Source organism: Bison bison, unplaced genomic scaffold, assembly GCF_000754665.1.
Source record: "Bison bison bison isolate TAMUID 2011002044 unplaced genomic scaffold, Bison_UMD1.0 scf7180017864180, whole genome shotgun sequence".
Lineage (NCBI taxonomy): Eukaryota > Metazoa > Chordata > Mammalia > Artiodactyla > Bovidae > Bison > Bison bison.
Genome location: NW_011494752.1, coordinates 8690617 through 8706461, shown reverse-complemented (window position 1 = coordinate 8706461; position 15845 = coordinate 8690617). Strand labels below are relative to the sequence as shown.

The following is a 15845-nucleotide window of genomic DNA, read 5'->3' as shown; positions in this document are numbered from 1 at the left end:
CAGGGTGTTTAGTGGGCGGTGGAGCAGGGAAGACCTGCCAGGCCCAGGCGCCCCCACCCCTGTAACGCCCGGTCTGTTCTGCTGCTGTGTTTACATCCTCTTCTGCATCACAGCTGCATTCTGCATGCACTTCTTCCAAATTCGTTGGTCTTTGACTCTCTATCTGCACCATAAAAATGGAATTTATGGTAGTAGCACCCTCATCAACCACCTCCAGACCTGGGCAGCTCCAGCCCTTGCCCTGAGCTCTGTCCTTACTGGCTTTGCCATGTGGAGGCTGGGGACCAGCCTTCTGATTTCACTAAACAAATATTTTCTGAGTGACCACCTCATACTCAGCCCCAGGGGACAAACAGACTCCCTCGCTCGGCGCTGACATTCCAGAGCAGGGAGGCAGGCTGTGAACAAGACACCCTGGTCAGCTGGTGACTCAACTGTGCAGAGCTGAGCTGGGGAGAAGAGGGCAGTGACCACTTGTGCACAGTCACCGAGGAGGCTGGGAGGCAACGGGGGCGAGGGGCTGCTCCTGCCCTGGGCCCCCACCCTGTATCCGGCCCTGGTTCTGCCAGCCTGTGCAACGGGGCCAGCCCCTTTGAGTGTTGAGGAAGCTGAAGCTTGCCCTGGTTGGCCCTCGCCCAAGGTTAGCACAGTTTGGAAGGGCAGATGCAGGACGCAAGCCCTGCTGACTGGCTCCAGCCCGGAAATTCTGGGTATGCTTCCTTCATTTATTCAGAGCTCACCTGGCAGGTTGGGGTCCTGGTGGGCACAGGTTTGATGTGCTCTTCCACAGGCCCCTTGCTGGGCTTGCCCTGATGCCCAGCCTAAGGTAACCTCCAGCCTGGGGCATTGTGTAGCCACCCCTGGTGCCCTGGGCCCTTGGTCACTAAGCAGCAGTGCCTGGCAGAATAATAACCCCTAACCTGGATGTCTTAGATCCTGTTTCCCAGGCATCCCTGGACTACTAGTCAGGTGCAGGCACCTGGGTTTGATGAATGCTCCCAGAAGAGTCTCATGGTGGTTCTGGTGAGGATCATGGTCATTTTTATGACCATCTCGGACCTTCCCCAGCTCACAGAGTCCTTGTGCCCAGCCTCTACGCTGGAGGAGCCCAATAACTGCAGTGGAGCAAGGGAACAGCTAGGAGGGGTGGCAGGAAGGGAGTGGGGGCATCCAGGGTATGAAGGGGGTGCAGCCTCGTCCTCCTGGGAGACAGGGAGGAAACAGCTCAGAAGCAGCAGTCCTGGTGCCGAAGGACCAGACGTCTTCAGGATGACTAGAGGAGCGTGGGGTCTGTGGAGACTCTGGGGAGGCCAGCTCCTGTGGCCCCAATCTGTCCCCCAGAAGCTGCCGGGTACGGTATCCCCTTCCTGCTCTCAGCCTCTGGGTCCCCGCTCTCCTGCTCCTGGCTCATGGCTGATCTGCTGCTGCAGGGAGCTGTGTGGGGCCCCCGACAGGACTTGGATCCTATCTCCAGGCTTCTCCCTGGGAGAAGGGTAAATAATACTTGCCTTTGTGCTCCCTCTCAGGCAGCACCTTCCCTCTAAGTTGGGAGCTACAGCATCTCTGATTTCCCTCCATTCATCCCCCATTGGGAGCTTGTGTGCTGTGCTCCCTGAGCCGCAAGTGAGTGCAGCCCTGGGTGGCTCTACCCATTTAGTGCTCCGTGGAAGTTCAAGGGGAGGGGATGAGACTCTACTTGATGGAGCCTTTGAGACAGGAGAAATCAATCACACTCCTGGCCTGTGGCCATGGAGCTCCACCAGCTCAGGTCCACAAAGTCCTCAAAAGCAAGAGCTTGTCAAGTCCCTTTTTGCAGAAATCAGCACCTCTTGTAGGAACTGCTGCCACATTGCACACACCTCCAGCAGGGCCTCTCCCCAGGGCAGTGCTGCTGCAGCCACACAGACACAGCACACACACACAATAAACAGACACACAAGAGCACACACACAGCACATACAGGACACACACTGCACACACATGAGCACACACAGCACACAGAGCACATACATACGAGCACACACGGCACACTGCACACACACAAGAGCATACACACAGCACACACATACACAGCACACACAACACACAGGAGCACACACAGGGCACACACTGCACACACACAGGAGCACACACAGCGCACACACATGAGCACACGGCACACACTGCACACATACACACACTGCACACACGAGCACACACAGCACACACATACAAGCACACAGCACACAAACACAAGGGCACACACACACAAGAGCACCCACAGGGCACACGCACACACTGCACACGTGCACGAGCACGCACACACAATACACACAAGAGCACACACAGGGCACGCTCAGTGTGTGCACCCTACACACATACACATACACTGCACACACACAAGAACACATACACAGCACACATACACACAGGGCACACACATGCACTATGTGCACACACACAAGGGCACACACATGCACTGTGTACACACACTACGCACAAGAGCACACACAGAACACACACACACCTCCGACAGGGCCCTTCCCCGGGAGCAGAGGACTCCTGTGGGCAGCCTGACTGCAGGCTGGTGTGTGTGGTTCCTTCTGGAAGCCTCTGCTTTCTGTCTAACTGGGCTAATTGGCAGAGCTGCTCCCTCCCCTCCCCCAGCTTTCTCACACACTTTAAAAGGACATTTTTGTTTGGCAAGTAGGTAACAAATATTTCTGAACTATCAAGATAGGAGGGCCCCAGTTTAGACCTAGATTATGCTGACCTGCAGGTGGGAGCCCAGTTCTGACAGCAGAGGGCAGGGGCTCCTGAGAGAAGGTGATGTGGTGCTGGGGGTGGGGGTTTCATGCCCAGGTCACTCCTGGCACCACGGCTTTGCTGAATCCTGGCTGAGAGTAAATGACACAATGTGTTAGACACAGGGCTGCACCCAGTACATGCCCTCCTGGGCAGGGTGGGGACCCACCTCCCAGCCATGTCCGAGGTGTCAGGAAGAGTGTGTCCTGGACGGTCAGCACATGATGCAGCCGTGTCAGCTGGAGGCCCTGCAGTTCTGCCCCAGGAAGCCTGGTCAGATCTGGAGCCTCAAACCCACAACTTCTGGACTTTTGAGCAGACTTACTTCAGTTTTCTCAGGGAGAAAGGTGCTCCCCGGAGCCAGAGGCTGGACATCCAGGCCTGTGCAGGGACTTGGCCAGGTTCCCTTCTTGAGCCCACCTGCCAGCCGGCTGGTCATTCTTCTGGAAGAACCATGCTTGCACATGATGCAGAATTCAAGGAGGCCGGAGCCTGCGTGTGACCCCAGGAACAGTCCCTGCTCCTCAGCCCCACGCCCTTCCTGGGGCAGATCCCTCCAGGGTCCCCTCCCTGTGGACATCGGACATGTGTGCTGGGTGCTCCTTGTCCTTCCGAGCTCATGTGGCAGCGTCCCCTCTGCCCGGCTCTGCAAACGATGCTGGTCCTTATCTTTGGACCTGTGTGAGGAGCTTCTGCGTTCCTCAGTGCAGCTGCATGGTACTCCATTGTGTAGAGAAGCATGGTTTAATTTAACCTGATTCACGTTGATGGGCATTTCATTTGTCTGCAATCTTTCTCGTTTACAAACGGGCAGTGGCAAATAAGGTCATGTAAATGCTGTTGACACTATGGCCCTGACTCTGCAGGGTGGTGCCCAGGCAGGATTGGCAGGGTCTGCACTTGTCTCTTCTCTAGGCCCAAGGACGCCATTCGGGCCCTGAAGAAGCGGCTCAACGGGAACCGGAACTACCGGGAGGTGATGCTGGCGCTGACTGTGAGTGCCCCTGCCCCTCTCCCAGGGTGGGAGCGTGGCCAGGAGCCTCGGCCCAGACAGCAGTGCCTCCTGCTGCTGCCCCAGTGTCTTGCCCTCTGACATGCGTGAGCCCAAGTCTGATGACATGCTAGCAGGGACGAGGCTTGGACAGCGCTGTCCAGTAGAAGCCCCCAGCAGAGAAGCCCCAGGCCTGGGCATGGGTCCCTGTTGTTCACCAGTCTGCCAGGGGACACTGAGGCCAGCTGCTCCTCTGGGGTCAGCTCCCTCCCTGTGAGAGTGCCAGCTCCCCCTGAGCACCTGCCCAGATGTTATACACTTTCCAGAAACCTTCCCAAGTAGGTTTCCTCATCTGCTTTTAAGGATGAAGAAACGGGCTTGGAGAGGCCCCAGATTTGCCCAGACATCACAGCTAGTGAGGTGCCGACTGGATTAAGGGGTAAAAACAACATCGCTGCAGAGGGTCTTGGGAAAATCAGCAAGTGACTCCTTTCAGGAAAGAACAGACCAGATTTTTGCCTGTCCTTGAGATGTCAGAGGGCTTCCCAGGTGGCACTAGTGGTAAAGAACCCCACTGCCAGTGCCAGAGACATAAGAGATACAGGTTTGATTCCTGGATCAGGAAGATCCCCTGGAGAAGGAAAAGGCAACCCACTCCAGTATTCTTGCCTGGAGAATCCCAAGCACAGAGGAACCTGGTGGGCTATAGTCCATAGGGTTGCAATGAGTCAGATACCACGGAAGCAACTTAGCATGCACATAAGATGTCAGAAAATTAAAAGGGATGGCTTCCAGTGTTATCTCTGTCTGGCAACCTAACATTTTTTCAAATGTGGTTAAAAACCTGCCTGCTGATGCAGGGAACCGGAGAAGGCAATGACAACCCACTCCAGTATTCTTGCCTGGAAAATCCCATAGACGGAGGAGCCTGGTGGGCTGCAGTCCATGGGGTCTCGAAGAGTCGGACACAACTGAGCGACTTCACTTTCACTTTTCACTTTCATGCATTGGAGAAGGAAATGGCAACCCACTCCAGTGTTCTTGCCTGGAGAATCCCAGGGATGGAGGAGCCTGGTGGGCTGCCGTCTATGGAGTCGCACAGAGTCGGACACGACTGAAGCACCTTCACAGCAGCAGCAGCAATGCAGGGAACACAGATGTGCCACGGGGCAGCTAAGCCTGTGTGCCACCACTCCTGAGCCTATGAGCTTGGTGCTGAAGCCCGAGCACCGAGAGCCTGTGCTCTGCAGCAAAAGAAGCCTGCTCCGTGCAACTAGAAAGAGCCCCGTGCACAGCAACAGAGACCCAGAGCAGCCAAAATAAATACATAAATAGCTTCCGAGTGTGCACCGCAGTACTGTAGGTTATAGTCACCACGTTCTCTGGACCCAAGAACTCACCCACCTCACCACTGAGACATACCCTTCACCAACCTTACCCCATCTCCTCCACCCCCAGCCCCTGGCATCCACTGTCCTAACTCTCTGAGTTTGGAGTTTTTAGATTCCACCTGTAAGTCATATCGTACATTATTTGTGTCTGATTTATTTCACTTAGCCTAATACCCTTGAGAATCATCCCTGTTGTTGCAGAGGGCAGGATTCCCTTCTGTTTATGGCTGAATAATCTCCCTGTGTGTGTGTGTCTGTGTCCCGTTTGATTTTCTTCGTGCATTCATCCATCAGTGGACACTTAGGTTGTCTCCATGTCTTGGCTGTTGTGAGCAAGGCAGCTGTGAGCATTGGGGTGCGTGTGTCTCTCTGATAACCTGAAAGCATTTCCTTTGGATGTCCACCCAGGAGCGGGATTGCTGATCACTCCGACTGAATCAGCTTAGCAGTAGCAGGACCCTCCTGTCTGCTCTCTGTGGTGGTGGCACCAGTTTACATTCCCACTAGCAGTGCACAAGGGTTCCCTTCTCTCCACACCCACACCAACACATACCTCTTTTGTCCTCAACATTCCTCAGATATTTCAATAGAATTTAGATTTTTCTTATACTTTTTTCAGATAAAACAAACAAACAAAAAATGCAATGTTAAGAACCACTTAATAAACTCACAACTTGAAAAATTAGATAGAGACTTCGCTGGTGGTCCAGTGGCTAAGACTCCACGCTCCCAATGCAGGGGCCCCGGCTTCGATCCCTGGTCAAGGAACTAGATCCCTCGTGCCACAACTAAGACCCGGTGCAGTCAAATAAATAAATATATTTTTTAATTAGGCAACAGATAAGGTGTGAGGTGATAGCTCATTGTGGTTTTTTTCCCCTTTAGCCACGGACTTTATTATTTGAATATTTGCAGCTTTCATTCTATACACAAGTTTCTTACAAAACTCTACATTCCATCTTGCTCAGTCACTTGACTCTCCATTTTATGCCACCTTTTCATGAAGAGATATTTCCCCAAATCACCATCTGTCTGATTGTGTATTTGTTGTTGTTCAGTCACTAAGTCGTGTCCGACTCTTTGCAACCCCATGGACCATGGCCCTCCAGGCTCCTCTGTCCATGGGATGTCCCAGGCAGGAATACTGGAGCGGGTTGTCATTTTCTTCTCCATCATTGTGGTTCTGAGTTGCATTTTCCTAATGAGCAGTGATGTGGAGCTTCTTTTCAGGTGCCTGTTGGTCATCTGTATGCTTCTTTGGAGAAATACTTAAGTCCTTTGCCCATTTTTAAATAGGATGATTTATTTTTTTTGCTGTTGAGTGGTGTGAGTTCCTTATATACTTTTGGATATTAACACCTTATCAGATTTTATTTTGCTGATTTTTTTTTTTTTTTTGCCTGCTCATGGGCCTTGGCCGCATTCTGGAAACTTCCCATGTGATTCAGGCCCTCAGGCCATGGGGAGGGGTTCACTTCTTTGGCAGAGCAGCCTGCAGTGGGCTGTGCCAGCCAGGGCCCCTTCCTTCTGCAGCTCCTGCTCTGCTAGGCTCTGGGGCCCCACTGACTCTGTCCGGGGCACTTTAAGGACCAGATGAGGGGACAAGACCCTGGCAGAGATTGCCTGTCATCTGAGGAGCTCGCTGATCTTGGAGGAGGGTGGCCCATGCCTCAAGGCAGGCAGAGATGGGGGCTCAGAGTAGGCTGCAGGCCATCCTGGCGGCTTTCTCCCATGAGGGCCCATGTCTACCAGCTATTGCTGTCCACTCAGAGGCTTGTTTCTGGGGACGCTCAGTCATTGACCCCACTGAAACCCCAGCATCCTTCTTGTACAAGAGCTGGTGCCTTCTGACTGCTGTGTAGCCCAGGGATCCTGGCCAGCAAGGGGCACCTGTGCCTGGAGTTTGCCTCTGGAGGAGCCGGTTGGCAGGACAGTCCAGGCAGGAGGTGGCTATCTGCTGCCCCTCAGTCCCGGTGGTGACCTCTCTTCCTGCCCGCATCAGGTGCTGGAGACATGTGTGAAGAACTGCGGCCACCGCTTCCACGTGCTCGTGGCCAACCGGGACTTCATCGACAGCGTCCTGGTCAAGGTCATCTCTCCCAAGAACAGCCCCCCCACCATTGTGCAGGACAAGGTGCTTGCTCTCATCCAGGTGGGTTGGTGGCCCTGGGCCTCTCCCACCGCTTCTGTAAAGGCTCCTGGTCCCTGCCTCCCTATTGCAAGTCTGAGACCCCCACCTTGTTCTGGAAAACCCCTGCTGGTTGGGTGACCCGCTCGGCCCTTGGCTGGGCCTTAGGTGTGGGCACTTGCAGGTGGCCCTAGTGGCTTGTTTGGGAAGTCTGACCCCCTCCAGACTCAGTCCCCCCCCAAACAACTTTGTCCTGTGCTCACAGCCACCCCGCATGGAGGAGAGCAGGTGGACAGATGGAGAATGAATGGGGTCCTCAGCCTTCCTTCCCAGTCCCCGCTGGCTCGTGGCCATCTCCCAAGGCCCGCATCTCCCCAGAGAGCAGCCCAGCCCCGCCCCACCCTGGGCCTGGCCAGGCTCTGTGGAGAGAGGACCTGACCCAGCAGCTGGGCACACATTGCCCTCCAGTGCCTTCAGGGGCCTGTTGATGGCTGTTGGGCAGGTGCCCTGAGGAGTGTCACCGACTGGAAGGGACAGTCGAGATCGTCAACATCACTTCTGTGGGGGGAGCCCTCCTGCAGAAGTAACGGCGGAGGCCGTGCTGGAAGTAGCCACTGCGCCCCTGTTTCTCCCCAACCTCCCTTGAGGCTGTGGGACGTTCTGAGATCCTAAAGTTTAGGTCCGAGACCAAAAGCTGGCCCGTTTTTGAAGGTGGAGTCGCAGGACTGGCTGGGTTTGAATCAGGTGGTGCAACCGGGGCAGCTGGTGGAGGCGGGGGCTCTGGGTGCTCCTCCTCTCCTGCCGGTGCTGCCTCTGTGGCCCTGCCGCCCGCCAGCGTCCAGGCCACACTGCAGTGTGGCCACCGCGGGCCATCCTGACGTGGGCGTGAAGTCCCTGCAGGTGCAGATGGGACAAGCAGACCTCGGAGGCCGGGCTCTTGGCAGCAGGGTCTGTGGTTCGTGAGACACAGTAGCTGAAGTGAGCGAGTCTCTTTGGAAACTGACCTCGTGGCTTCTGGTGGTCAGCTGGTGAGGGACAGGTCTCTGACCTTGGGTTGGCTGGAACCCTTCTGGAGTCAGGGAGGCAGCTGTGCCCTGTTCCAGTGACAGAGTTGGCAATGGAGCAGCTCTGCCTCCTCTTCTGGGCCTGTTTTGTTGGGGGTTCCTCTGGTGGTACTTCTTTTTTTGATATATTCTGTAACTTCTGAAGAACAGAATTTTTTAAAAAAATTTAACAGTTCCATGAACCAGTGATGAGTGGCAGTCTATTGAAACGTGTGTCCTTTCCTCTCTGGGTTGTCCTGATCTAACAGAACCTGGTGGCTGAGCCTCCCTGTGGACTGTCCCATGAAGGCACACGTCCCCCGACTCTGTGGGCAGCTCCTGCTTTCCTGCCCTGGCTGCAGGCACCTGCCTGTCAGACGGGTGGCCAGACAGCATGGGCTCTGGGCTCCCTGACCTACTGAGGAAGCTGGGGGTCAGCCTGGACCTCCCCATGCAGAGTGAGGAGGCCACACTCCTGTCCCCCATGGCTTGCAGCCAGTCATGGTCAGGTGTATCACCTGGGCTCAGCTCCAGGACTCGGTGGGGGAGGTGGTTTCTTGTCTCTGCTCTAAGAAGCGCCCCATGCTGGACTCGGTTTTGTGCTTTGTTTCCATCTGCATTTAGCCTGGCAGTGCTGGCAGGAGGAGCAGAGTGGCTGGGCTGCAGCCCTGAGTGTCCAGTACCACTAACAGGTCCGTCCTCCCCTCCAGGCGTGGGCCGATGCCTTCCGGAGCAGCCCTGACCTCACGGGGGTTGTGCACGCCTATGAGGAGCTGAAGAGGAAGGGTGTGGAATTCCCCATGGCCGACCTGGACGCACTGTCCCCCATCCACACGCCGCAGCGGGTGAGCCTCCCAGGAGCCCACTGCAGATACTCTCTGGGTTGTTCAGCCTGTCAGCAGCTTCCTTAGAGCTCTAGGGTATCTCTTGTTGACAATAAAGTGGTGTCAGAGGGAGACAGCTGGCTGTGGGGGCTCAGTGGCAGCAGTGTCCCCGAGTTTTCACCCCATCATGGGGGCTGTGACCCCAGGGACCAGTGAGGATGCTGTCAGGAGGTGGCTGCTCCATCCTGGGAGGGTCAGGTGCCTGCTGTGCAAGCAGGTTGTCCAGTGTGGGGACTGCATCTCCCTGGGGCCCGAGCCCCTCTGGCTCCACTTCTGCATTGCAGATGGCGAGGGGCTGATGGCCTCACTGGTCACAGGGCAAAGAAGAGCTTTCAGGCTTTTCAGGTCAGGTTAAGAGGCCATCAGGGGCTCAGAGGGAGCACAGGGACCTGGACTTTCCAGCATTTCTCGCGTGGATCCACCAGGCCCCTGGCTGTGCTTTGTGGGGTAAACAGACGTGTTTTATTTTTCGAGTAATAACAGAACGGTATTGTTCATATGATTACAGAGGACAGTCGGTAAATTGCATGATTACTATTTACATTAGTCTACTTGCAAAGGCCAAAAAGTCATCTTCTGGTACCATGTAAGGGCTCCGGAAGGGCTCCTCCATAGCAGCAGGCCCTCTGCTCAGACCCCATGGTGGTCCTGACAGAGGGAGGGCAGCCAGAGCCCTCAGGCTGCGGGGTCTGCCTCTCTGGGTTGCGTGGGATGACTGTGAGGTTAGTGGGGGAAGGAGAGGTGGGGGGCGAAGGGGTCAGGCTGACATGCAGTCCTGGGCTGGGGGCAGTGTTGGGGGTCGGTGCCAGGCCAGCCGCATGGGTGACCTGGGTTGATAGAAGGCTTTGTGGTTGCCCTGCCAGAGCGTCCCGGAGGTGGACCCCGCCGCAACCACGCCCAAGTCCCAGTCGCAGCTGAGGACGAGCAGCAGCTCCTACTCAGCCCCGCAGGCCCCAGCTCTGAGCACCGCGGGCCCCATCACTGCCAATTCTGAGCAGGTACTTGTGCACTTGGGGCCACGGGTGACCTGCCAGCTGTCTGTGGTCCCCTCCCAGGAGACAGACCAGGCCTCCCTGGATGGAGCTGGAGGCGGGGCTGGGGAAATGGGAGGGGGGAAGGGGGATGGGAGTGGAAGCACATGGCCAGGGCAGGGTGGGCAGGAATCTGGCAGGAGCTGAGCTGTAAACAGTCATGACCCTGTGTGGCCTGCAGAGGCTCAGATCTACCCGGTGAGAAGGCCGTCCGCTGTGGAGGCAGAGGTGGGAGGGACCCCACCATGGCCAGCACGTGGCTTCCCTGCCCTGGGAAAAGGGAAGGTGGACACATTTGCAGGTGGATGGCCACCAAGACCCTCTCCTGATGGGCTTTCTGTGCTGGGGAGCTGGCAGTTGGGATCTGCCCCCTCCCCAGGTGGGGGCTGGAGGGGAAGGAGTGGCTCGTGCTGGCTGCTGTGGTTAGACCTTGATTCCTGGGCCAGAGTCTGCAGCTGTGAGTTTCCTGGACAAGGCCCCCAGCCCTGCAGGGACCTTGGGTGCCATGTTCACTAGCATGTGAAGGAGCAGAAACGGGCCTGAGAGGCTCGTGTCCCCTGTAGGCCCTGCTCGGCCCCCTTGCCCCATCCAGGTACTGCCCCTGGGGGCCCCAGCTGTCGGCACCCCCACGCAGGCAGACGAACGAGGCCATGTCCAGCTCACTGACCACCCCCTGCTCCCCCACCACCCCCCGGCCCCACAGATTGCCAGGCTGCGGAGTGAACTGGATGTTGTTCGAGGAAACACAAAAGTCATGTCCGAGATGCTAACTGAGATGGTCCCTGGGCAGGAGGACTCATCCGATCTGGAGTTGCTGCAGGTGAGGGCGTTCGGGCCGGGGTCACAGGAGGTGGCTCAGGGTTTGGGCCCATCCTCGAGAGGGACCGAGCTGGAGAAGCCCGTTAGCGGCCCCATGCATCCTGGGGCCGTCAGAGGCCAGTCCCTGGTGCTTTCTTCTTTCTTCTTAAAAACCTGTTTTCCTGGTTACAAAATGCCAGTTGTAGACTATATACCCATCGAAAAAGAAAGGAAGTTCAAAGGAGAAAATGATTTCCTTTAATCCAGCGTCCACATATAAGCACTGTTGGTTTTGGTGAATTTTCTTTCAGACATTTTTTCTGTGTTTATTCCATATGAGGCGATAATACGTGTATAATTTTACGTTTTGTTTTGTTCACTCAATGTTGTCACAAACGTGCAGGGACCGTCAACTCTTCCTGTTCCTAGGGGCTCCTCGTGAGACATCTGGGGTGATGCTGAGGTCCTTGGGCCAGGGTGGCTCATGTCCTTGCCCACTGGCCACCTGTAGGTCCCGGAGCCTGGCAGAAAGGGGTCTAGGAGTATGGCTGGCCACAGGGCTCCTGCCCCGTGTCCTTCCAGCCCCTGAGGACGGGGTGGGGAAGCCAGCCTAGAGGTGTTTGGGCTGTGGTCCCTGCCTGGAGGCACTCAACCATGGGCAGCCCATCTCTCTGGGCCCAGGCCCACCGGCTGCTCTCGACATGGAGTGGAGGGTCTCCCAGCTCGCCCACATGTCAGCCACGCGGCGGCCTCCACCCACGGCCTGAGGGGATCTTCCAGGCGTTACCCGAGGCTCAGGAACTGAGAGGGCCTCCTGAGGCAGTGTTGTGCTGTGTCAGCACCAAGTTCCTGCTGACCAGTCTGCAATGGGCAGAACGGAGGTCCTGGCAGCGGGCATAGTGGAACAAAGCCAACGCCAAGCAGAGAGCATGCAAGCTGTGTGTGTGTGTGTGTGTTCAAACAAGACGGCTAAGGCTGAGCAGGCAGCATGCACTCTGTATGTGTGTGTGTGTGTGTGTGTGTGTGTTCAAATAAGACAGCTAAGGCTGAGCAGGCAGCATGCACTCTGAATGTGTGTGTGTGTGTGTGCGCGTGTGTGTTCAAACAAGACAGCTAAGGCTGAGCAGGAAGCATACACTCTGCGTGTGTGCGTGTTCAAACAAGAGAGCCAGGGCCGACCAGACAGCATGCACTCTGCGTGTGTGTGTGTGTGTATGCATGTGTGTTCAAACAAGACGACTAAGGCTGAGCAGGAAGCATACACTCTGCATGTGTGCGTGTTCAAACGAGAGCCAGGGCCGACCAGACAGCATGCACTCTGCGTGTGTGTGTGCATGTACGTGTGTGTGTTCAAACAAGCCTGTCAGCCAAGACACACAGAACCTGATCTCTTGGCGTCAGCTCACAGTTTTCAAAAATAGGTTGCTTCCCATGACGTTTCCTTCCCCTCTGTTCTGCTCTGACTCCAAGCCTGCCCACTCGCTGCTGTCTTATGAACCAAACAGTAGGGATGGCCCTGGGTGCCAGTGGGAGGCTGTCCTCTTGGCATGAAAGACTCACAAGCCGGCAGCGCTATGAGCAGACAGGGTCTGCTGGCTGCTGGCTGTGCCTCTCAAGCTGTCCCCGACGCCCCCCTCCTCCCTTCCCCCACAGCCAGGAGCCAGCCAGGCGGGGTCTCCCAGGGGTCAGGGCTGCACTGGACAGCAAGGCTCCACGTGGGAAAGTGCCACAGTCTGCTGGCAAAGGGTCGGGCTGGAGGGCCGCCAGACTGCTCAGGGCAGAGCTGTCCAGAGCTCACGATGGGAATAAATGCGCTTGTCATCAGCCCAAGTGTTCACACCAGCAGAAGCTGCTGCGGATTTGAGTGTAAATTGCTGGGTAGGAGGTGTAGGACACGGGAAGAGGGAGGCAGAAGGTGTCGGCGAGGCACACCACAGCAACGACCAGCATCTGGGAGGGTGACCAACGGCTTCCTGCATTTCACGAAGGACCTGTGGAGCGGCAGGAGCTGGAGCAAGGTGGGCGAGGCGAGGCTGAGTCCCCCCAGGATGGTGAGGCCAGGGCCTGGAGTAACACAGATGCCTTTCTCTGGGCCGGAGAGACCCGCTGGCAGCTGGTCCAGCCCTGCCCTATGCTGGCCCCCTGACGGCAGCTTGCCTAGCACCCTCATTCCTGAACATCCTCAGTGACAGGCCTGGGAAGCACCTCCTCCTCCAAACACAGGATTCGGATAGCCTTTGGGAAGCAGCTCGACAGAGCAGAAGAGCCGCAGCTGAGGGGTGCCCGGGTCCCTTTCCAGGAGCTCGTGACTTGGAGCCTGGAGTAATCGCTGCCCTGGCAAAGGACTGGAAAGCAGCTGAAAAGTCACCAGCATAGGGCCAGGCGCAGCTTGTCAGAGCCAGTGGGGCTGTGCATGCTTGTTCATTCACGTCCAACCCCTGCCTGCGGCCCCACCAGCTGAGCATCACGAATTCATCTCCTGTGGGGCAGGTCCTTCACTGCTGTGGTCGGCTGCCCTCCCTTGCTGGTGTTTCTCAGCAGGAGGCAGTGCTGGGGAACCTCCATCTTCCTTGAGAGCTCTCTAGCCATGTCTCCTGGCTGCGTGTGGGCTCCAGGTCTGGGCCTGAAACCTGAGGCTCTGCCTCTGTCTGCTAGAGCTTGGCCCTCAGTCGCACTCGGGAGTCCAGCCTTTGGAATCCTTGGGATCCCGGTGCTGACAGCCACACCCCTGCTGCCCCCAGACCAGCCTCTGTAGCTTTGTCTGCAGTTAGCGATAATATTTAATTAATCCAATGGCGTCCAGAACAGGCATTCCTTCACAGCTGTCCCCCAGCTCCTGGAAGGCTCCTGTTAGAAGCCCTGCCCCACGTTGTCTCTTCAAATAGTAGATGGTTTATCTTGCTTCTTGCGTCTCATTTCAATAGAAGCCTAGATGGCCAGGACCATTTTCTCCAGAGAAACCTAGTTGACTATGTGTTCAGCTTCATTATTCCCCTCTTGTCGTCAACAAAGACTTTCTCTTCCTCCGTCTCCTCTGCAGCTGCAGAGCGCAGATCTGCAGGACCCCATTCCCTGTTCCTGGGAACCCAGCAAGATGATTAAAAGGTTGTTCTGCAATGTGGGGATGAGAGTGTCCCTTAAAGAGAAGATGAAGGTGTGGGGATTAATTAGACAGGAAAAGGATATTTTGCCAGGTGCTCTGATGGATGGAGGGCATTTGCACCAAGAGTGGTGACCAGCTGTTCACCCCGCTGTTGAGAACCAGACCCAGGAGGCCAGACAGAGACTGTCTGCGGTGAGGACATTCCTGTCTAAGCTAGGGCCGGTGGCAGGCTCTGGTCGCCTTGTCTCAGCTCAGGACCGGAAGAAGGTGCCTGTCTGGGTGGCGTGGAGCTGGAGGGAGGCAGGAAGGTCTGCCTGGAGCCGCTGCGTCTGGCTGTGGATGATCGCTTGGAGGCCCTGAGGGTGGCCGGCGGGTGTCCATGGTGGCACAAATCTTTATGCTGTGGTCTTTCTTACTTATACAATCTCTCTCTCTCTTTTTTTCCTTTGTAATTTTTTAAGATAATAACTTAAAAATTTGAAGCAAGGAGAAGGTAAAACTTTCTCTGTGCAGAGACCCCAAGAGGCCCCTGATCTGGGTCCATGTGTAGGTGAAGCTCCATGAAGGGCCCCTGGGCGCTGGCGCAGGTGTGGCGCATCCAAGGCCCTGCCAGTGGGTTGGGGGCTGTCTTGCCCCCTCCGCTTCAGCGGAAGGCCACAGGAGCCAGGCACCAGTGCACAGCTTTGGGTCTCCTTCAGAAATCATCTAGTGCCTCTCAAATGCTCTGTAGGGTCAGGGAACCCTTCTCCAAGAGTAAAACTGTACAGAGACCTCTAGCATATTAAACAGGTGAAAGCAGATGACGCACCCTGGCTGTCGTGGCCGGGGCCAGAACCCTGGGTAGTGGGCAGGGGGCATGGGAGGGCTCTGGGCAGAGCTTCACCTCTTCTTCCACCCGCTTCCCGCCCCGGACAGCTGAGGGTCAGGACTGCTTGCTGTAGTCCTGACACCCCACAGGGGCTGGGCTCCTGGGGAGACTGACTGCAGTCCCGCCTCCTCCAGGCCGGTGCTGTCCCTTCTTCAGGCAGGTGTGCCCGGTGCTGGAGCCGCTGCCTGCAGTCCGCGGAGGGGCTTGTTCTGCTTGAGCTTGTGGCGCCTCCGCTGGGGTGGGTGGGAGCCTGGCTTTGCTAACTAGAGGTGGGGGGTGGTGGCTGGGGGCGTGCTGGAGGCGCTGAGTCGGGGTGTGTTCACAGCGCACAAGCAGTCTTGGCTGGTGCCCAGAAAGCGTTGAGATGCGTGGGGATAGAGAATGGGGCAGCCTGTCCCAAGTGATGGGGTGGCGTCTGCCATGTTCTGTTGAAGAGAGGAAGCAACTGCAGGGAATCGTGTTCTCAGGTTTTACAAGCGGTCTGTGTAAAATTGTTCTCCGCACACAGCAGAGCGCACGCTAGAACGCTTGTTCATCTACTGGTGGGGCGGAGCAGGGGGGTCCTCCGGGCCTCGCGCACACGCCCGGCCTTGTGGTGGCTTCTAGAGCATGGGCCCTGGGGTGGCTTCTAGAGCCGGCACGCGCCGCTCTGAAGCGAGCCCGCGGTAGCCGGGCCGTGTGTCCGCAGGAGCTGCACCGGACCTGCCGCGCCATGCAGCAGCGCGTGGTGGAGCTCATCTCCCGCGTGTGCAACGAGGAGGTCACAGAGGAGCTGCTGCACGTCAACGACGACCTCAACAACGTCTTCCTGCGCTACGAGAGGT

General features: G+C 56.7%; 1 protein-coding gene across 1 annotated transcript in view; it reads left to right on the top strand.

Moving 5' to 3' along the window:
• Window positions 1-15845, top strand: part of TOM1L2 (target of myb1-like 2 (chicken)) — a 74837-nt gene that overhangs the window by 39613 nt on the left and 19379 nt on the right. The window contains exons 3-8 of the mRNA XM_010843166.1: window positions 3700-3778; window positions 7169-7318; window positions 9048-9182; window positions 10085-10219; window positions 10956-11072; window positions 15710-15843. Of these exons, the coding sequence (XP_010841468.1) occupies window positions 3700-3778; window positions 7169-7318; window positions 9048-9182; window positions 10085-10219; window positions 10956-11072; window positions 15710-15843 (750 nt within the window). The remainder of the gene's footprint in view (window positions 1-3699; window positions 3779-7168; window positions 7319-9047; window positions 9183-10084; window positions 10220-10955; window positions 11073-15709; window positions 15844-15845) is intronic.